Below are 23,451 nucleotides of genomic sequence, written 5' to 3' on the forward strand. Positions count from 1 at the left end.
ATCATTGGACACATTTATAAATAACCTTTGAAATTGTAATATTTCCAAAATTAAAAGAATGAGGAATGATTCCAAAACTAGAAAATTTATCAACCAATCAACTTTATTGGAGAATTTCCAAGATTATGAGGTCTCGAGTATAAATACAAATCAAATTTGATAGGAAAAAAAAAAAGCTGCTTTTTGTTTTGCATATATATTTTTAATCATCAGGCCTTCCATAAAAATGTAATACATTATGCTCATGCATAATTTAGCTCAGCATACAAGGGGATGGGGTAAGAAACGCTTTGCAGCAGGGAAAGACATTCATGAGCACAACAAATTATCTAAATGGGCCTACTATATTTTTTTTAATTATTTTACTTAATCAAAATAATATTCACATTAAACTCAACTCAACTCAACCTTTATCAATTTGGAGTCGGCTATATGAATTCGCTTTCTTCACTCTAAACAATTTTGGGTTAAATCAAAATAATGTTCACATTGTTTGGAAGTAAATAATAGTATAATTAAAATGGTACAACAGAATTTTCTACTGAAGAGAATTATAAAATAAGATTAATATTACTGAAATACCAATGATAACTGGGAAAGCGGTGATCAAGTACAGTGCTCCATAACCCTGCAAGAGAATTAGGTTCTTTGGTTACAACCTCAAAACATTATCTAATGCAAAGAATAAGTGCACTTATAAATTGGCATCATTTTATGCTACCCTTACAAAAATGTAACCTCAAATTCCATCATGTGCAACTGAATTAGGAAAACGAGGGGGTGGCTCAGGTGCAATGGTAAAGTTACTCCATTTGTGACTCGGAAATCACGGGTTTGAGCCATAGAAACAACCTCTCAGCAAAGCAAGAGTAAGGTTACGTTCATGAACCCTCCCATGAATCCGTAAGTGTGGATTTTTCGTGCACTAGGTCACCCTTTTACTGAATTAGGAAAACCCATAAACACTAATGTGAAATCAATACATTCCGAGCAGTGAAATTCAACTGTGTGCCAGGCAGCATTATTCATCACAGAAATGGTTTGTAAATTAATTTTAAAGCTAGTTCCAACTGTCGAGCAGCAAAATATCCACATAAGTTTAGATCAAGGGTCAATTGATGAAAGACTCATACTAAATTAATCAGAGAGGAGAACAAACCACAGCTGGAGGAACGTCTGTATCATCGCTGTTTTCAACATCTTCAATATCAGCGGCTGAATCCCAATCAATTTTAAGTCTCTTTGCAGCCTCTTTAGGATCTACACCAGTGTCAGTGGCATTTGCATATAGGGATTTGTTTGGCGTTTGCTTTGGTGCTTCAACCTACTCAGTAACAGATCATGTATATGTAAGAATATTTTCGTGATAGGAGGCACATAACAGGAATAGGAATCCCTGTCAAAACCATGATGAGAAGTACATGTATGACCCAAAAAACAGAATTTGATTAGATATTTAAAAATAAAAGGAAATGAGATGAACAGTTCATTTGTTAGAGGTTTTGCCCTATATTTTTAAGTTATCCGCATGACCAGACCTCATTGAAAAATCCATTCATACTGATTTTGCGAAGTTATTAGACTTGGTCATCAAGCATATGAAGCTTATGCTATGTTTCGATACCAAAATTTGATTTAAGGGATTTATATTTATTTTAGTATAAATTGTTGGTAAGCTGTGGATTTCAAATAACATCATTTTACTTATTAAGAACTCTTTTAAAGTGGATTTCTAATAACACCATTTTTTTAAAAGCATTCAAATCTACACTCAAATAAGATGATCGCTATATTTACGAGCCTAATATAAAATCATAACTTTAATCGATTAAAGAAAATTTCTAATTTTATTAAATTTAAATCTCACATTTTACTCTTTTTTTTTTTAATCCAAACACAAGATCATAGAATTCGAGGCACACATACTTTGGAACTTCCACATGACCAGGAGTTGAAAATTGAAAATTTCCATCAAAAGAGGTAATCTCTCCATTAGTTTCTTTATATTACTAACCTCAACAAGAACAAGAACCATTCCTCCAAATTAGTTGTTAAGAATTTGTTGAACATTTAGTCATATTTCTCTTTGATGTCTAAAACCTCTGGTTTCTAAAGATCATTGATAAGCATTGAGAACTCTGCACTACCATAATTACCCCAGCCACTACAACTTTTGAAAAAGTGCATGAAATTGCTTTCACAATGTCTAGCCATTCAAGTGCTGTCAGAATTAAGACAGTTCACTTTTTGTTCCACACTGAACTATATTTTCAACACAACGGTGATCTTGATAACCTGTGTTGCAGGCGTAATGTATTCAATGAAGTGTGTGCATTACAGGTTGGTGCTGACCGTTTATAGAAAACATCAACTTCGATGGATGAATTCTTCACTTTGTATTGGAGTAGCTAGAACACAAAGCGGCTTGCAAGACCTTTGGAAGCCTTACAAGGGTCTTTGCCAACCTTAGGAGAAGCCGATGAATGCTACATAACCGTAGGAAGCTCTGCAAGTGTCTTCACTAACCTTAGAGTAGGCTAGGAATGCTTGCAACACCTTAAGAAGCATGGCAAGGATCTTCACCAATGAGGATGATAAATCTAGTAAAACCTTTGGAAGCTTGACAAGGTTTACCATTGACCTTTGTAAGCCAAAGCATCTTACAACACATTAGGAAGCAATGTAAGGTCTTTACTAACCTTTAGAAGTTAGGAATGGGTTTATCTATAGGACCAAAATAAAAAGGAAAAACATAAAAGACCGAGGAGTCTTGTGCTGTTTGTCCGGAATGATTTTATTAAAATACATGCAAGCCCTTTTATAGGCTTCAACTTTACAAACATAGTGTATATGAGTTCAATACAAAGTCTATATCACAATAACAGATAGTATTGATCGATGCAATAATTATCTTATTCTATTATTGAGAATCAAGGGCCCAAGAGTATGGATCAATAAATAGGCAAGCCTCCATGCTAAACTAGAGTTGAAACTAGTCTCCCCATAATTAAAATGGCCTAAACCATTTTGGTTTGGTTTTGCCCCATTATAAACCCTTCTTTTTCTCCTTTCTCTGCCAATGTGGGACTTTATCCCTTAAGCCATTTCCAACACTCCCACTTAAGTGCAACTAAGTTTAACTCTGGCTTCATAGGCCCAGTTGTCATTTGATATTACATGAGGTGTCCTATCTAGCTTGGGTCTAGTTTTCTTAGCTCTGCCCTTAGGGTCTAACTCCCCTTTAACTAGCCCAGTGAGTCCATCCAAGTCGAAGTTATTTTTGGCTCATTGGACCTTACTTCTCTAATACCATGTTGAGAATCATAAGCCCAAGAGTGTGAATCAACAAACAAGCAAGCCTCCATGCTGAACTAGGCTTGAAACTGGGCTCCCATCACTAGGCCATTTTTGTTTGGTTTTGCCCCATTAGAAACCCTCTTTTTCTTCTTTCTTTACCGATGTGGCACGTTGTCTCTTAAGCCATTTTCAACACTTGTCTACGTACGAGGTAGAATACAAGTATGAATGGGAAGGTGTTCAATTCATGTTCAACTCTATCCTATTTTATCTATGATAGGTTCTCATCTTCGACTTCGAATTTATATGGTCACACTTTGTGAAGAAGGGAGCTTACAATCCTTCGAAGAGTCCTAGTACTTGGCGACTCCTAACCTTTGGCCAATTGTGTCATCGTGAATCACCTTATAACTATTAGCTTAGATAAACTTCCATTCCATTAACGACTTAGTTGTTTATGCTCAATGAAGTAATTGTCTTTTAGTGGAACTCTTAGAACTTTAGGGTTCTTTTGTGATGCAAGTAATGTAGTGTGGACAGAGAATCCTATTTAGGAATTTTAATTATTATAGATTTAGGAAATTTAAAGAGATTTAATTTTTTAGGAATTATATTAATATTTTATTTAGGAAGATTAATTAGTTTAGTATTCCTAATTAGAATTGAATTATGGTTTGTATTTCTAAATTGATTAGGGTTGTAAGCTATATAAATAGAGCTAATTTTCTATTATTCAGTAACTTTGAATTATGATTATTATTGAAATTAAATAAAATTATTGAGAATTGGTTTTATTTCCCCAAGGATTAGCTCCTTGTTCCTCTTCATTACATCAATTTGGAATCAAAGCCTAAATTCAATTCAAATTCCATAGCTTCCGCAAAATCACCAAACATTCCACTTGTGTTCTAATTTTCCCTTCGAGATTTCCCATCACAACTCTTTGAAACTTTTCTTGCTTTTTTACTGTGTATTATTGGGAAAAAAAAAAAAAAAAGCCCCATCAAAAACCATAACCCAGAAGCAATGCCGACAGCCCCCAACAAACCCATCACCGTTCGGTCACCGATCGACCCCGCCGCCACCACCACCAGAAGACTCACCGGCCTGTGTCAAGTGCAGAAATACCCTTCCGATTGTTAGTAGTATGCCCTAGAGCATATCATTTTGTATATATCTTGTACATATTTTATTAATAAAAAGGCAATTTCACTTTTTCGTTTACATAATATATTTATGTGTAATAGAAAAGGTCCATTGATATTTTCTTAGAAATTCTATTCTTAAATTGTTAAGAATATGAGTGACAGTATTTCTAGAACAAAGTATCATAAATTGGTTTACAATCGATGATACTTTACAATAGACATGACTTATTTAGAAAGATTGTAATCATGTTTATTCCCAAGGTATTTATATGAGATATAAATAAGATAGAGTGGTGAGTCTTATGCCACATAACAAACATAATAGGCACTTATACATAATAAGTAGGCCGAACCAGTGACGCTTATGACAAGCACATGGAGTTTACTCTTGTCAATGCATTGTCATATATCATATCAGTGCATATAATCTTTAGACCTGAGATAACACAGTTATCTTGTATATAGATGGTTTGAGTTTGATACTACTTTCATACTTGTACTATGTATGGGTATATGGGCATTCGTTGGCTTTTACTAGTTATATATGGAGATAGGTGTTGATCAAGATGGAATTCGTTATCCTAAGTAAATAGGGATAAAATCCTATGTTCATTTAATTGTTCTTAATGTTTCAAGTTCCTGACTAGGACAGACAGATTTAGTCAAAAAAGAGTTTTTGACAAGAAAATCTAATTAATCAAGAACTGAAATTAAAAGAGAACAAAATATTCATAGCAAACGGAGTTTGACATTAACCATGACTCCAACTCGAATTGGGATTTTGTAACTGAGAGTGCATGGTAACATATGATTAAATGTTCATTTAAGGTATTCTTTATTACTGATTAGGTGGCCATAGCATACTATGCTAGGTGTCAACCATAGTCTATGAGATGCCTGAAATGATTTAGAAAAATCATCTATGGTAAGTGTTATGGAAAGTCAATCACTATGTTATGGAAAGTCAATCACTATATTATTTCTCTGTATATTTTGTATTCTGTATTCCTATTTAGGATTTCTTATTTAGGATTTCTTATTTAGGATTTCTTCCTAATTAGTAGAACACAATTATAGGAATCAATTGTATATATATACCCATGTACAGATTAATTGAAATAAATGAGAATCATCTCTTTCTACATGGTATCAGAGCAGGTCATCAATCTAGGGTGACTATTTGTTCTCACTACCCAGCTCATGAGAGACCTTGGCCGCCAACCGGCCGTTTCAACCCCGATCAACATCGCCGGCGTCGTCTCAACCCCCTCATTCCACCACTGTGTGCTGTTGCCTGATCCAGTATAACCATTAAAGGACTTCTGAGGTTTGGCTCTCATATTCTATTTTGGTATTTGTTTGATTTATGATTTTGGGTTATTTTGCTGCTATAAGCACTTTGGATTAGCGTTTCGATTAGTTTTCTTTGTCTCAACAAATGGCAGACAATAAGAATGTTATTTCTGATGTGATTCCGGTGATGACTAAGATCACGGAACACAAACTTAATGGTTCAAATTACCTGGAGTGGAGTAAGACTGTTAGGGTCTATTTGCGTAGCATTGATAAGGATGATCACTTTACTAAAGATCCACCCACTGATGATACACGATAAACTTGGCTAAGGGAGGATGCTCGGTTGTTTTTGCAGCTTCGGAACTCGATTCATAGTGAGGTAATTAGTTTAATTAATCACTGTGAATTTGTTAAGGAATTGATGGATTACTTAGATTTTCTCAGATTCGATAAAGGGAATATCTCCGTATTTATGATGTTTGTAAGGCATTCTACCGTCTTGAGAAAGAGGATAAGTCTCTCACGGCTTATTTTATGGATTTTAAACGTATATGAGGAACTTAATGTATTGTTGCCTTTTAGTCCCGATGTGAAAGTTCGTGAGGCCCAACGGAGCAATCGTCGTTATGAGTTTTCTTGCAGGCCTTCCTTCAGAGTATGAGACTGCTAAATCTCAGATCCTCTCCAATTCTGAGATTTTCTCTTTGCATGAAACGTTCACACGGATCCTTCGTACAGAGAGTACTCAATCTTCACAGCCTGCCAGTAGTGCTCTTATTAGCCGTAATCCAAATGGACAATAGGGTAATAGAAGAGGAAGTAGGGGAGGAATTACAGGCAACATAAGTAATCAGCGTAATGGAGAGGCTAGTTCTAATCAGGACTGAAGAAGAGTCATTTGTTATTATTGCCATGAGCCTGGCCATACAAAAAATAATTGTCCGCAACTTCAGAGAAAAAATCAGCGATCACAGATGGCAAATATGGCAGCAGAGAATTCTACAGTAACTTCCTCTGAGAAAACTATTTTGGTATCTACAGAGGATTTTGCACAATTTTCCCAGTATCAGGCATCTCTAAAGCCTACCAGTTCCCCTGTCACTGCGATCGCTGAATCAGGTAAATCCACTACATGCCTTGTGTCTTCTTCATCCAAATGGGTTATTGATTCTGGTGCGATGATCACATGAGTAATTCTAGTCTTCTATCCGCTTTCACCTAATCTCACTTCCTCATCATTACTTTAGTGATGGTTCTACTTCTTGTGTCATGGGTTCTGAATCGCGAACCCGACTTCACAATTTCTTAGTCTTCTGTTTTGTCTCTAACAAAATTCTCTTTTAAACTACTTTCTGTTAGTAAACTTACTCGTACCTTAAATTGTTCTGCTTCCTTTTTCCCGACGGTGTTTGTTTCGTGATCTTACGACGGCGCATTATTGGTAGAGGACGCGAGTCAGGTGGTCTCTACATTCTGGAAAATCATGTACCGCGGTCGCTTGTTTGCTCCAGTACCTTAACACCTCTTGAAGCTCATTGTAGATTGGGTCATCCTTCTTTGTCTACCATGAAGAAGCTGTGTCCTCAATTTCAGTCTTTATCAGTACTAGAATGTGAGTCGTGTCAATTTGCAAAACATCATCATTTGCCTTCTGTGTCTAGAGTCAATAAACGGGCTTCATCTCCTTTTCAGTTAGTTCATTCTGATGTTTGGGGTCCTTGTTCTGTTACATCTAAAACTGGATTTCGTTATTTTGTTACTTTTGTTGATGATTACTCTCGTGTTACCTGGTTATATTTAATGAAGAATCGTTCTGATTTGTTTTCTATCTTTTGTGCTTTTTGTAATGAAATCAAAACTCAATTTAATATTTCTGTGCGCATATTAAGAAGTGACAATGCCAAAGAATACTTTTCAGCACAATTTCAGCCTTATATGACACAAAATGGCATTCTTCATCAGTCTTCCTGTGTGGATACCCCATCCCAAAATGGCGTGGCCGAAAGAAAAAATCGTCATCTTCTTGAGGTAACTCGTGCTCTTCTTTTTCAGATGAAAGTACCTAAACACTTTTGGGCGGATGCAGTTTCTACGGCATGTTTTTTGATCAATCGTATGTCGTCTTCTGTCCTTAATGGGGATATTCCTTATACTACTTTGTTTGCTACAAAATCTTTGTTCCCTATTGAACCCCGTATTTATTGTTGTACCTGTTTTGTGCGTGATGTTCGTTCACAGGTTACTAAATTGGATCCAAAATCTCTCAAATGTGTCTTCCTTGGGTACTCTCGACTCCAAAAAGGGTACCGTTGTTTCTCTCCTACCCTTAATCGTTATCTTGTTTCTGCAGATGTCACATTTTTTTAGTCCACTCCATTTTTTCCTCCATCATCTGTGTATGAGAGTCAGGGGGAGGAGGATGATCTCTTAATATATACTGTCCAACCAATGTCTAGTCCTCTCCCACTGCCTTCCTCTGTCTCTAGACCTACTCGACCTCCCGTTGTTCATGTTTATTCCAGGAGATTAGAGATTCCTGACTCAGATCCTCCACCAGCTACTTCGTTGGGAGATCCTGTACCTCATACTGATCATGATTCTGATCTAGACTTACACATTGCTCTTCGTAAAGGTAAACGTTCATGTACTTACCCTATCTCTTCTTTTGTTTCTTATAATCAATTGTCTTCTTATTCTCGGTGTTTTGTTACTTCTTTAGACTCTGTTCCTATCCCTAATACTGTTGATGAGGCACTGTCTCATCCTGGCTAGTGTGATGCTATGAAAGAGAAAATTGAGGCTTTAGATACTAATGGTACATGGGAACTATTGCCTTTGCCCACTGGTAAGAAAGCTATTGGTTGCAAATGGGTATATACAGTAAAGGTAAATCCTGATGGTTCTGAGGCTAGGTTAAAAGCACGCCTTGTAGCAAAAGGATATGCTCAGACATATGGGGTTGATTACTCTGATACTTTTTCTCCTGTAGCTAAACTTACTTCTATTCGCTTGTTTATCTCTTTAGCAGCTACATATGATTTGTCCCTGCATCAATTGGATATCAAGAATGCTTTCCTTCGTGGTGATCTTCAGGAGGAGGTGTATATGGAGCAACCACCTGGGTTTGTTGCTCAGGGGGAGTTGGGTAAAGTTTGTAGGCTTCGGAAGTCTCTTTATGACTTGAAACAAAGTCCTAGGGCATGGTTTGGGAGATTCAGTGAAGCAGTAGAGGAATTTGGTATGCAAAAGAGTAAGTGTGATAACTCAGTATTTTATAGGCAATCTGAGGCTGGTCTAATTCTCTTAGTAGTCTATGTGGATGACATTGTCATCACTGGGAGTGACTCTGCAGGTATTTCATCTCTTAAAACCTTCCTCCAAACTCGCCTGCACCAAAGACTTGGGATTGTTAAAGTATTTCTTGGGTATCGAAGTTATGAGAAGTAAGAAGGGTATTTTCTTGTCTCAAAGAAAATATGTCCTCGATCTATTGACAGAGACAGGAAAATTAGGTGCTAAGCCTTGTAGCGCACCAATGACTCCAACTTTACAATTGTTAGCAGGGGATAGTGAGTTGTTTGAAGATCCAGAGAGATACAGGAGATTGGTAGGAAAATTGAACTACCTTACAGTCACTCGTCCTGACATTGCTTATGCCGTTAGTGTGGTAAGTCAGCAACAGTTGGAAGCCTTGGAACAAATCTTGTGTTATCTGAAGGGCGCTCCAGGAAGAGGTTTGCTATATGGTAATCATGGGCATTTGAATGTTGAATGTTTTTCAGATGCCGACTGGGCTGGATCTAAGGTTGACAGGAGGTCAACTACTGGATATTGTGTTTTTATTGGAGGAAATTTGGTGTCTTGGAGAAGCAAGAAGCAGAGTGTAGTTTCTCGATCTAGTGCTGAATCCGAATACAGAACTATGGCACAATCAGTATGTGAAGTAATGTGGATATTTCAATTACTAGATGAGACAGGTTTTAAGACCTCCCTGCCTGCGAAAATTTTGTTGTGATAATCAAGCTGCTCTTCATATTGCTTCTAATCCGATGTTTCATGAGCGGACCAAACATATTGCAATTGATTGTCACTTTATTCGTGAAAAGATTCAACAACAGATCATCTCAACAGGACACATCAAAACTGGAGAGCAGTTAGGAGATATTTTCACAAAAGTTCTGAATGGAGCTAGAATTTACTACATTTGTAACAAGTTGGGCATGATTAACATCTATGCTCCAACTTGAGGGGGAGTGTTATGGAAAGTCAATCACTATGTTATGGAAAGTCAATCACTATATTATTTCTCTGTATATTTTGTATTCTGTATTCCTATTTAGGATTTCTTATTTAGGATTTCTTCCTAATTAGTAGAACACAATTATAGGAATCAATTGTATACACATACCCATGTACAGATTAATTGAAATAAATGAGAATCATCTCTTTCTACAGTAAGAAAGAGTTCTAATGATATTAAGAGTTAATATCATTTCTCATTGCCAACAAGTAATGAGCCTAGTAAGTCACACATCTACACAAGCTAATCACCATTTAAAATGTGATTTAATTGATTAATTAAAGAGTTTAATTAATTAATTAAAGAGGTTTGGTTTGCAATAAGATTGCAAAGTCCCTAGCATGACTTGAAATCAAATTTAGGCTATTGGATGTATAGTATAAATTAAATTTATATTTAATTTGATTAAATATTAATTTAATTATGAGAAATTAATTAATGGAGATTAATTAATTTATATTTAATATAAATTAATTTAAAGAGTAGAAATTATAATTTTGGGTTGAGAACTCAAATTAAAGAGTAAGGGCAAATTGGTCATTTCACATAATGACATGTGGCACCATAAGATGGTGACACATGGCACCATGAGAATCTACCTTTGACACTTGGCTTGATGAGATTAAGTCAACAAAAGTAAGATTAAATCTAGTAGTGAAATGTGGCAAGAGTTAATGAGATTTTAACCTAAGCATAAAAGGAAAAGAAAGAAGAAACAAAATCAATTCTTCTTCCTCTCTTCAAAGTGGACGGCGCCTTGGTGAGTCCATCTCTTCTCTTCTTTTCTCATTTGATTCAAAGAAAAATCCCTTATTTTCTTTGAATTAAAATTGCTAGAAAAGGTTTCTAGTGTCCTAAATACCCATTAACCTTCACTAAAGCACTAAACTCCATCTTCAAGTGGTTGGCAAATCTTGAGAGGCAAAATTTGGGGCTACCATAGTTGCTTCTTGGTGTGCTTGTAGTGGCCAAGCTAGAGGGACAATATTTGGGGTCCTAAGAGCATCCTAAAATTGCATCAATTGTGCATCAAGAGGTTGCTACCTAAAAATCCCTCTTTTAGTTAGGGTTTAATTGAATTAAATGTTAATTCATAATCTTTAATGGCAAATGAAATTTTAATGCATGCTAAAATATGTTTTGATATGCTATTGGGCATTGGAAATTGATTAGGTTCGTAAGAAACTTGGTATGATGCATGTAACCTTAGAAATAATTTTTGAAATTCAAGGTTCTAATGCCCAATAATCACGCTTCCACTCATTCAATTGGTATCAGAGCCACTATATTGCCATTAAGATTGTTTATGAGGTTTAATTGTATGATTGGATCAAATTTGGATTGATCTAAAGCTGGTTGGATACTCACTAGGAGCCGGTATGAATGTGATTCACACCCTAAGGGTGTGTTTGATGTATGTGCTTGGTTTATAGACCCTTTATGCAATTGTATATCTTAAGGCCCATAATTAGGCCCATACCTAATTAAATTGTTTAATTAGAAATTTTAATCACACAATTAATTTTTGAAAAATGTTTTCAAGGTATTAAATTTGGAAAGGGTTTTTAAATTTAAATTTATTTGAATAAGATTCAAATCTGAATTTTTGGTTGAATATGTGATATTCAATTTAATTTTCAGTATTTATATTTTATTTAATTATTAAATTTTAATATGCATGATAGATGATCATGCACAATAAAAGACCAATATAATTGGATTTATTTCTTTTATTTTTCTTTGGGATGTAAAATAATTAATTTTATTTTAGTGGCATGCATTGTAAAGCATATGAACAGTACAAGATAGCAAAGAAAGAGGCAAAAAAGGCAGTTAGTCAAGTAAGAGCACAGACCTTTGAAAAGTTATATTAGAAACTTGGAACTAAAGAAGGAGAGAAAGATATTTATAGATTAGCAAGGAGGAGAGAAAGGAAATGTTAAGATCTCAATCAAGTTAGGTGCATTAAGGATAAAGAAGGAAAAGTGTTGAAGAAAGATTAGGACATTAAAGAAAGATGTAGAAATTATTTTAATGATCTCTTTAATAATAGTCAAAATGATAATAGCGTGAATATAGACTATAGAACAATAGAAAAGAATGTGAATTATACTAGAAGGATTAGATCTTTAGAAGTAAATGAAGCACTTAGAATGAAAGTGGGTAAAGCCTGTGGACTCGATGAAATACCAATTGAAATGTGAAAGTGTTTGGGAGATATGGGAGTGGTATGGTTAATTAAATTATTTAATAAGATTATAAACTCAAAGAAAATGCCTGATGAATGGAAGAGAAGTACTTTAGTACTTATTTTTAAAAATAAGGGAGACATACAGAGTTGCTCAAACTATAGGGGAATTAAACTCATGAGCCATACTATGAAGTTGTGGGAGAGAGTTGTGGAGCATCGACTACGTCATGATACTTCTATCTCTCTTAATCAATTTGGTTTCATGCCCGGTCGTTTAACTATGGAAGCGATTTTTCTCATTAGAAGCTTGATGGAGAAATATAGAGATGTGAAGAAAGATCTACACATGGTTTTTATTGATTTGGAGAAGACTTATGATAGTGTTTCAAGAGATGTCTTATGGAATGTGTTAGAACAAAAGAGGGTATCTATTAGGTACATACAAGTGTTGAAAGATATGTATGAAGGAGCAACTACTATTGTGCGCACAATGGGAGGGGACACAAGAGATTTTCCGATCTCAATTGGATTACACCAAGAATCAGCCATAAGCCCTTACCTTTTTACATTAGTTTTAGATGAATTGACGAAACATATACAAGAGAGTATTCCTTAGTGTATGATGTTTGCGGATGATATTGTTCTGATAGATGAGACACGAGAAGGAGTCAATAGAAAGCTAAAGCTTTGGAGAAGTACTCTAGAGTCAAAGGATTTTAAGTTAAGTAGAACGAAGACAGAATACATGCATTGCAAGTTCAGTGAAAGCCAAACTGGTGATAGGGAAGGAGTTAGTTTGAATGGAGTGGTACTGTCCCAAAGTAATCACTTTAAATATCTAGGCTCAGTCCTTCAAGTAGATGGGGGTTGTGAGGAGGATGTTAGTCATAGGATTAAAGCCGGATGGTTGAAGTGGAGAAGTGCCACGAGAGTTTTATGTGATCGTAAGATTCCCAATAAATTGAAAGGAAAATTTTACCGTACAGCCATACGACCGGCTATGTTATATGGTAGTGAGTGTTGGGCACTGAAAGAGTCATATGTGTCTAAGATAAGAGTTGCAAAGATGAGAATATTAAAGTGAATGAGTAGCCATACTAGACTAGATAAAGTCCGTAATGAGAGTATTAGAGAAAAGGTAGGAGTTGTGCCAATTGAAGATAAGTTGAGAGAAGGGAGATTGATGTGGTTTGGTAATGTGAAGCGTAGACATACGGAGGCTCCAGTTAGACAGGTAGAGCACATTAGGTTAAAGGATAGAAAGAAAAAAAAGGGGTGGACCTAAATTGACTTGGAGAAGAGTAGTACAACATGACCTAAAAGCATTACACATTTTTGAGGATCTAACCGAAAATCGTTTATAGTGGAGAAAGCGAATACATACAGCCGACCCCAAATTTTTGGGATAAAGACTTAGTTGAATTAAGTAGTTGAGTTGGCATGTATTATAAATGTTGTAACAGAGAGATTCTAGTGCATGGTAACATATGATTAAAGGTTCATTTAAGATATTCCTTATTACTGATTGGGTGGCCATGGCATACTATGCTAGGTGTTAACCATGGTCTATGAGATACCTGAAATGATTTAGAAAAATCATTTATGGTAAGAAAGAGTTCTAATGATGTTAAAAGTTAATATCATTTCTCATTGCCAACAAGTAATAAGCTTAGTAAGTCACACATCTACACAAGCTAATCACCATTTAAAATGTGATTTAATTGATTAATTAAAGGGTTTAATTAATTAATTAAAGAGGTTTAGTTTGCAATAAGATTGCAAAGTCCCTAGCATGACTTGAAATCAAATCTAGGTTATTGGATGTGCATTATAAATTAAATTTATATTTAATTTGATTAAATATGAATTTAATTATGAGAAATTAATTAATGGAGATTAATTAATTAATTAATTTATATTTGATATCAATTGATTTAAAGAGGAGAAATTACAATTTTGGGTTGAGAACTCAAATTAAAGAGTAAGGGCAAATTGGTCATTTCACATGGTGACATGTGGCACCATGAGATGGTGATACATGGCACCAAAAACTTGTTATTTGTCTTTCAATCATGCAAGATGATAAAAGTCAAGATTCAATCTACCTTTGACACTTGGCTTGATGAGATTAAGTCAACAAAAGTAAGATTAAATCTAGTAGTGACATGTGGCAAGAGAGTTAATGAGATTTTAACCTAAGTATAAAAGGAAAAGAAAGAAGAAACAAAATCAATTCTTCTTCCTCTCTTCAAAGTGGACAGCGCCTTGGTGAGTCCATCTCCTCTCTTCTTTTCTCACTTGATTCAAAGAAATATCACTTGTTTTCTTTGAATTAAAATTGCTAAAAATGGTTTCTAGTGTCTTAAATACCCATTAACCTTCACTAAAGCACTAAACCCCATATTCAAGTGGTTGGCAAATCTTGAGAGGTAAAATTTGGGGCTGCCATAGTTGCTTAATAGTGTGCTTGTGGTGGACAAGCTAGAGGGACAACATTTGGGGTCCTAAGAGCATCCTAAGATTACATCAATTGTGCATCAAGAGGTTAGTACCTAAAAATCCCTCTTTTAGTTAGGGTTTAATTGAATTAAATGTTACTTCATAATCTTTAATGGCAAATGAAATTTTAATGCATGCTAAAATATATTTTGGTATGCAATTGAGCATTGGAAATTTATTAGGTTCATAAAAAACTTGGTATGGTGCATGTAACCTTAAAATAATTTTTGAAATTCAAGGTTCTAATGCCCAATAATCACGCTTTCACTCCTTCACCGATCACCAAACAATGGCTAGAACTCTAAGATCCAAACGGCTCAAAGGTAACCTGACTCGTTACTCGCTAGATCCATAGCAGCTCCTAACAACTAAGCTTTTTTTGCACATTGCTGACATCCAACGACCTCATTCAAGCCACCAGAGCTCCCATCCAACACTCCAGTAGCCTAAACATTTCAAGTCGGGTCCCATTTGTGCCTAGATTCAAAGGCAAAACCCCAACTCCTTACTGTGAGTCACACAAGACCTGCACTTGCACTACCCCTCCCATATCAACTTGCACATTACCTACCAACACTGCCATGTCACTCCTGATACATCAGCAAAATTTCAACTGTGCCTACCTTCTGATGCAGAATACACTCCTAAAGATTTTAGGAGTACTTATTTTAGGAAAAAATATAGAAAATAAGAATTTTAGTTTAATAAGAATTTTAGTTTTTTATGATTGTGTATCCTAAATAGATTAGGTTCCGAATTAAATTCGGATTTTTCAATTCCTAATTATCATTGAATTAGGATTCTCTAATCCTAATAAGATTGGGATTCCTAATCCTATAAATAAGGCCTAGGTTTTCATTGTTAGCAGTTTTTTATTATGACAATTTCTATAAGCTTAATACTATCTTGAGAATTAGTGCTCTTTGTTCAATGATTGGTCCTTGATTTTTCTTTGCTTTTGATTCTTTCCCTTTGTTCTACATCAGGAAGGTATCATCAACCACTATTTTGGTTGATTTCAGAGGCTTTTATTTAAATGCCTAAAAGAAAACTTTGTTTAAATGCATAATTAGGAATACTAAATAAGATAAATTAGAAAATAATAGGCCTAATAATAATAAAATTCCTAAACAATAAAAACTCTTTAAATTTCTTAATTCTATAATAATTAAAATTCCTAGATAAAATTCTAAACTTCCTATTCTACGTTACTAATCCTCCTCATTATAGGATGAACCCTATGGAACGAGCTGAGTTAAATAGGCAAGTTGAAGAACTTTTGACAAAGGGCTTTGTTAGGCATAGTCTTAGCCCATGTGCTGCTTTTTCACTCTTGACACCTAAGAAAGATGGCTCCTGGAGAATGTGTGTAGACAGTAGAGCCATAAACAAGATCACTATTAAATATAGGTTCCCAATTCCTAGACTTGAGGATATGTTGGACTTATTTGCAGGATCTTGTGTGTTCTCTAAAATTGATTTACGTAGTGGATGTCATTAAATCAGGATTAGACTAGGAGATGAGTGAAAAACTGCTTTTACAACCTAAGAAGGATTGTATGAATAGTTAGTGATGCCTTTTGGACTATCTAATGCACCTAGTACTTTTATGCATGTCATGAATCATGTTTTACAATCTTTCATTGGTAAATTTTTGGATGTTTATTTTGATGATATTTTGATCTACAGTAAATCTAAAGAAGAGCATTTGGATCATCTTCGATAGGGTTTTGAGACTCTTAAGGAAGCAAAATTGTATGCTAACCTTAAGAAGTATTCTTTTATGCAATCTAAAGTGCTTTTCTTAGGTTTTATTGTGTCTGCGCAAGGTATAGCAGCTGATCCTAAAAAGGTAAGAGTTATTAAAGAGTAGCCTGCACATAAAACAATTTCTGAGGTACGTAGTTTTCAGGGATTGGCTACTTTTTATAGAAGATTCATTAGGGGATTTAATTCAATCATGGATCCTATTATTAATTGTCTTAAGAAAGGCGTGTTTAATTGGACTAAAGCTGCTGCTAAAGCCTTTGATGACATTAAGTTAAAAATAACTAAAGCAACTATTTTAGGGCATCCTAACTTTGATAGAGTTTTTGAAGTTGCTTGTGATGCTTCAGGCGTTGGTATTGGAGAGGTCTTGAGTCAAGGTCATTCTATAGCATTTTTTAGTGAAAAACTCAATGAAGCTAAACAAAGGTATTCCACTTATGATAGGTACTTTTATGCTATTTTCCAGTCTCTTCGTCATTGGCGATATTTTTTATCACCACAAGAGTTTGTTTAGTTTTTTGACCATCAAGCATTGAGGCAATTGAACTCACAAAAGAAATTGAATTCCAAACATGGTAGGTGGGTTGAGTTTCTTAATGAGTATTCATTTGTTCTTAAATATCGTTCTGGTGTTGAGAATAAAGCAGCTGATGCACTTAGTCATATAGCAATTGTTCTTCATGAAATGAGTGCAAATGTTATTGGATTTGAAAAGATGAAAGATGATTATGATACTTGTCCTGATTTTGGTCTTATTTTTCAAGAGGTGAATATAGGTAATCATAGTGATTTTGTTGATTTTGTTATTCATTATGGTTATTTATTTTTGGCCACTAAATTGTGCATTCCTCGTACTTCACTTAGAGAATTTTTAGTATGGAAATTACATGCAGGTGGGCTAGCAGGACATCTTGGAAAAGATAAGACCATTTCACTTGTTGAGGATAGGTTCCATTGGCCTTCATTAAAGAGAGATGTTGCTAGATTGTCTCATAGTGTCGCACTTGTCAGTTAGCTAAAGCTAAGAAACATAACATTAGTTTGTACACTCCTCTTCCTATTCCACATACCCCTTGGAAAGATGTGAGTATGGATTTTGTTATTGGGTTACCTAAAACAGCGAGGGCATGATTCTATCTTAGTAGTAGTGGATTGGATTTCAAAAATGGCGCATTTCATTCCATGTAACAAGATATATGATGCTTCACATGTAACTGCATTGTTCTTTAGGAAAGTTGTCAAATTGCATGATTTACTTTCTTCTATAGTGTCTGATAGAGATGTTACTTTTGGAAGACACTTTGGAAGTTTGGCATAACATTGAAATTTTCTTCAGCTTTTCACCCTCAAACAGATGGTCATACAGAAGTTATGAATCATAGCTTGGGTGATTTGCTTAGGTGTCTTGTAGGAGAGAAGCAAGGTAATTGGGATTTGGTTATTTCTATTGCAGATTTTGCCTGTAATAATTCAGTAAATCGTTCCACAGGTAAGAGCCCTTTTGAGATTGTTCATGGCTATTCTTCCCGTACCCCAGTTGACCTTGTTCCTCTTCCACTTGGTATTTGTGTTTCTCAACCTACTGAATCTTTTGCTCAACATATTCATGAATTGCATGATGAGATTAGGCGAAAGATTGCTTTAAGTAATGAAAATTACAAACATGCCGCTAATGTGCATCGTAGGAATAAAGAATTCAATGTTTGTGATAATGCCATGGTTTGTATTTGCCCTAAAAGATTTCCTAAAAATTCTTTAAAGAAACTTCATGCTCGAGCCATTGGCCCTTTCTTCATTTTGCAAAAAATTGGATATAATGCATATTTACTTGACTTACCTAAAAATATGAATATTAGTCCTGTTTTCAATGTGGAGGACTTGTCACCTTATCGAGGCACTTTTGTGCCTCCTATTTTGCCTTCTAGCGTTTCTACAAGTCAGCTTGTGACAAAGTCGCCATCACTTCCTTAGCCTAAAGATATCATTGATGCAATGCTTGATAATGAGTTTGCTACTTCCTCAGAAGGTGGATTTAGTAGATTTCTTGTCAAATGGTAAGGCCGTCCTGATTCTGATGCTACTTGGATCACACAAGAGGAATTCCAGAGCCAAGATCCTTCTCACTTTTTGCTTATTTGCAAGTCAACTCTACGAAGTCGAGTTCTTTTCAACAAAGGGAGAATGATGCAGAATACACTCCTAAAGATTTTAGGAGTACTTATTTTAGGAAAAAATATAGAAAATAAGAATTTTAGTTTAATAAAAATTTTAGTTTTTTATGATTATCTATCTTAAATAGATTCGGATTCCTAATTAAATTAGGATTCTTTAATTCCTAATTATGATTGAATTAGGGTTCTCTAATCCTAACGAGATTAGAATTCCTAATCCTATAAATAAGACCTAGATTTTCGTTGTTTAGGAGTTATATTAATATTTTATTTAGGAAAGTATTCTGATTTATGAAGTTTAATTAGTTCAGTATTCCTAATTAGAGTTGAATTAGGGTTTCTATTCCTAATTTAATTAGGGTTGTAAGCTATATAAATAAAGCTAATTTTCTATTATTCAGTAGCTTTGAATTATTATTATTATTATTATTATTATTATTATTATTATTATTATTATTATTATTATTATTATTATTGTTGAGATTAAATAAAATTATTGAGAATTAGTTCTCTTGCCCTAAGGTTAATTCCTTGTTCCTCCTTGTTCTACATCAGCAAGTTACTTGGTTCACGTGTCTTAAGTGTCCTTGCATCACTAAAGGAAGCATAGACGTATGGAGCATCCCATAGAGCCTATTATGAGGAAATTTCTATTGTATTTCACATTGATTTGATATAAAAATATATACACCTTTCTTCCCATCATAACAGGAATGCAATCCCTGTAATTATGCTAACCTAACTAATTAAGAATATAAATCCAGCACTAAATAAGAATACTACACAAAAAATAGGAATACTACACATGATAGGCGTTTTTCTTTCTTGCAAATATTCTATTCTTAGTGAATGGTTTGCCTTTGATCAAATTAGGGAGTTGGACTTGGTACAGACCACAAAAACTAGACCAAGGTGTTTTTTTTTTTTTTTAAATGAAGATACATGAAGGAAAATTTATGAAAATGCATACAGCAATGAGCATAAAGCTGATCAGAATAAATCAAATCACATCATTTCTAACACTAACAACCCTCGTATGTACCAAAAAAATAATTACCTCTAAATTAGGCCAACTCATCATTTCCTCTGCTAGTATTTGGAGTGCAACACGATTTTTTGGGACTTTACCTTCATTCACCTATTAAACAAAGAATTATAGGATAACAAAATAAATGAGATAAAGTTTTAGATTTTACATTATATGAAAGAAAAAGCTTCTTCTTCTCCTTCTATGGTAAGACAAAAGGTCTCAAATCTCAAAATTTTGGCGCACCAACATTTTAATGCTTTAGTATTCTAAAGTCAAGTGTATCCATCAACTAAACTTTAGCCCGCACATTGTGTGGTAAATTTTCTTATTATAAATTTATATTTGAATTCACGTTCATAGTATCAAAATGACCAATTTTCTAAATTAAAAAATAAAAAATGTAATATTAGTATAAATCAAATGAAAAGGTTTATGAAACAACTCTAACATGAATGATAAATAATCAAGAAGACTTTTTCACATATCAAAATGGCAATTCTTTTGAGAGTATCCTTTGACGGTGTTTATGAGATGAGGTTGTAATTTTTTTTTTTTTTTTTAATACCATTTGGAAAGAAACTTTACATAAAATTTTATAAATGCTTTGCTCTTCATTTTTTTTTTTTTTTTTTTTGTTTTTCTGAAGATGGAAAAGAAAATGTTAGCACATAGAGTAAATGAGAGCAAAGAATGGTGCTTTTTAGAGTAGTGAAAATTGTTATATAGTATTTACTTTTTAGGAGGAAAATCATGAGATATAATACATTTTTATAATTTTTAAAACTAAGCAAATATAAAAGTCAAGAGTTTTAAATTAATAATTATATAATTGCATAGAAGAAACTAACATAACATAGTTAACAAAGGAATGACGAATTTGCAGAACTGTCCATGAATTTCCACTCTGATACCAGATTGTTACAGACCTGTGTTTGGGATCAAGTCACAGGTATTCTTTATTGTTCTTCTTTCTTCATGGCTTATGATGAAAGTAGTCTAACCCTATGATATTTTACAATGAAAAAAACTCTGAAATTGCTCTCATTTACTGATGTGCATATAGATACATAAATGAGGGTTGAGTGAGTCCTCAACCTAATCTTTATGTTACACCATATTAGAGTTGTCATTACTATTTTTATCCTTTTCCTTATTTCCTAGGATAATAAATAAATAAACTGAAAATAACAATTAAGCTAAACTGAAATAGCAACTAATAACAGAAAAATAAATCATTCCTACATTAGACTTAAACTGAAAATTAAATGGCCTGACTTCCTTTATGTTTCCTATGCCTAAATCGCCAATATGTCTTGCTTGTAAATGGGTCCCTTGATTTGCTATTTGTAACACAAAGCCTCTTTGATCAAAAGTCCTAGAATTGAATCTTGAAGAAGGCTTTGCATGAGTGCACATTTCAGGGATATACAGTATCTTTTCAAGCCTCATAAGATAATTCTAATAAGGATAATGCTTGATCAAGGGTACTAAATCTGCTGAGTGCCTCATGAAGTAATTGCCAAAACCATTAGGAAGGATTGACAGACATCAAGGTTCATTTTGAGGAGACAGATAATTAACAGTCATGAGATAATCCTTACTGCATTAGAATATTCGGGTTCTTTGCCATTCAGTTGCTTATAAAATTCTGGTTCCTTATTGCAAGTCAAAGAGTCTACTTCATAACTTTCTGTGTTAGTGAATCGTGATAGTGAGCAAACATTTACTATCAAAATAGCCGATATCATTGTTTATGAGTAAGGAAGATGCAGATCAATTCCCAACCAAAAATGTAAACACACCAGTAATGAAGCTGAAATTTAATTTGCCACCCTATTCAAACACTGAAAAATATCTCTCAAAATGGTTATACATCACAAAAGCCAGCACATATTTACCTCCGATCCTATGTTGCTCTTACCATAAGTATGAATTAATAGTAACCTCCACGTTGCAACGCATAGCACACCTCAATTGAGATATAGGCTTATCCACACTTTCAAGTTCTATAGTGAACTGAATGAAAATTGATATAAGTCATGGAAGAATTATAGAAAGAGGGAAATACCTGTTCTAAAGCTTCAGCCAACTCATCTCTGGTTGGGGCATCAGGGTCTTCAATGCCAAGTAGCCTCCTTCGCTCAACTTCTCTTGGATCCTCAATCATTATCGTTAATTTAACCTGAAAATAGATTGAAAAAACAGACAATAATTTACCAGCCGGAGCAGCTAACACACACTAAAATACATTGCTAATTAGCTAAGGAATTGAAATCGAAGTAGCCAACTGCAAAAAGAAATTGAAAAAGGGAAAAGTCAAAGTAGCCACCATTTTAACTAACTTGAACAATTGAGTAATGTAAATGACTTAATTGACTTGTCTTTATTATAACAATTATGATATGAATTCAAGAACCTATCGAATAATTTAGACTTAATTGAAACAGAAAATCAAGAAATAAATAGCAAAAGAAACATTACCTCATTAAATAACATGTCTCTATTTTTCTTGAGAAGCTCCAAGACCTAATAAAATCAAGAAAAGCAGAAGATATTGTGCAATTAATGATTATACAAAATGAAAAAGGAAAAAAAAAAAAGCATAAATAGAGAAAGCAAACAGAAACAGACCCTTTTGATTTCTTGAATGTATTGGAGGTCTTGAGGGCTGGGTGGTGATCCCTCTTCTTCTATCTCCTCATCTTCTTCTTCTTCTTCATCTGGGACACGCAGTTCAATGTCTTCTCTACCAACCAACAAGCCAATAGTCTTCCTTCTTCCCAAGCTACTGTTGCTTGTACTGTGGTTTAGGCAAAGGCTACCCAATCTTCTTCTTGAAGGTGCATATCGGTGGCGGTACAAGATGAGAGAATGGGCGTCTACAGAAGATGAAGAAGAAGATAACGAGGAAGCCAATGTCAGTTGGAAAAGTTGCAGAGCCATTGTGACCACTACCCCACAGTTTTGTTTTGATTTCGCGTTCTCTAACACACCATAGCATGGACCTGAACCCCGGTCCGATTTGGGCCGGAATCAATGATTCAGGGCTGAAGGAAGGATGAAACTGGAATTAGACCGGCCTACTTAGGCTGTTTTAACCGGTTCTGTTTCCAGGTAATTTGGTTTTGAACTCGGTTTGATTCAATGGCAGTTTTAATTTCAATTTTTAATGGTTCCAGTCTCCGCTTAAATCGGTCCCATTTTGATTCAATTAGCAGAATACATGCACAGCATGGAATAATTTATAATTTTTTAATTTTATCTTAATTATATTTTTAATAAAAATAAATTATTGCTATTATTAAATTAATTTTCATCAAAATTTCTATCTCATTTAATTTAATTTAATAAATTTTCACAAATTATAATAGTAATTTTTTAATTAATTTATGGTATAATTAATTAAAATATTTTATTTTATTCTTTTATTTATATATATATATATATATATATATATATATATATATATATATAATATCAAAGCCAAAAGAAAGGGATTGATTCCCTTCTTCTTCTTTTCAATCGATCAAGGAAAAAGGGGATTGACTTCTTTGTTCATCATCTTCCAGAGGGAGGTGGAGTATACCACCAGCCTTCGGAGCTTCCCCAGCCGCTAGCGAGTTAGTCCCCAGAAAGTCGACACCAGATTTCTCGTTGTCAGTTCCCATGCATCACCATAATAATTCCACTATTAATACATGCGCCGATGCATGAGCAGTTTTTCGGTGACATCTCTTCCCAGATCAAAT

At 34.4% G+C, this 23,451-nt stretch overlaps 1 protein-coding gene across 1 annotated transcript; it reads right to left on the reverse strand.

Annotated features, from left to right (window-relative positions):
* Positions 1 to 325: 325 nt before the first annotated feature.
* On the reverse strand, positions 326 to 22,684 carry LOC110658484 (ycf3-interacting protein 1, chloroplastic). The gene is made up of 6 exons (XM_021816108.2): positions 22,334 to 22,684; positions 22,184 to 22,228; positions 21,771 to 21,884; positions 19,730 to 19,810; positions 1,160 to 1,324; positions 326 to 628 (listed from the first exon to the last, which is right to left on the reverse strand). Exons 1-6 carry the CDS (start codon positions 22,643 to 22,645, stop codon positions 539 to 541), a joined length of 807 nt encoding a protein of 268 aa, XP_021671800.1. The 5' UTR covers positions 22,646 to 22,684; the 3' UTR covers positions 326 to 538.
* Positions 22,685 to 23,451: the final 767 nt, after the last annotated feature.

Source organism: Hevea brasiliensis, chromosome 11 (assembly GCF_030052815.1).
Source record: "Hevea brasiliensis isolate MT/VB/25A 57/8 chromosome 11, ASM3005281v1, whole genome shotgun sequence".
In the NCBI taxonomy this organism is placed as follows: Eukaryota; Viridiplantae; Streptophyta; class Magnoliopsida; order Malpighiales; family Euphorbiaceae; genus Hevea; species Hevea brasiliensis.

Bases quoted from the DNA above. Each gene is read 5' to 3' on its own strand.
- LOC110658484 (XM_021816108.2), bottom strand. From the start codon at position 22,645: ATGGCTCTGCAACTTTTCCAACTGACATTGGCTTCCTCGTTATCTTCT. The intron at 21,885-22,183 runs GTAATGTTTCTT...ATCTATTTTCAG, and splicing joins GAGACATGTTATTTAATGAG to GTTAAATTAACGATAATGAT. The intron at 1,325-19,729 runs GTAATTATTTTT...GTTACTGAGTAG, and splicing joins TGAGTTGGCCTAATTTAGAG to GTTGAAGCACCAAAGCAAAC.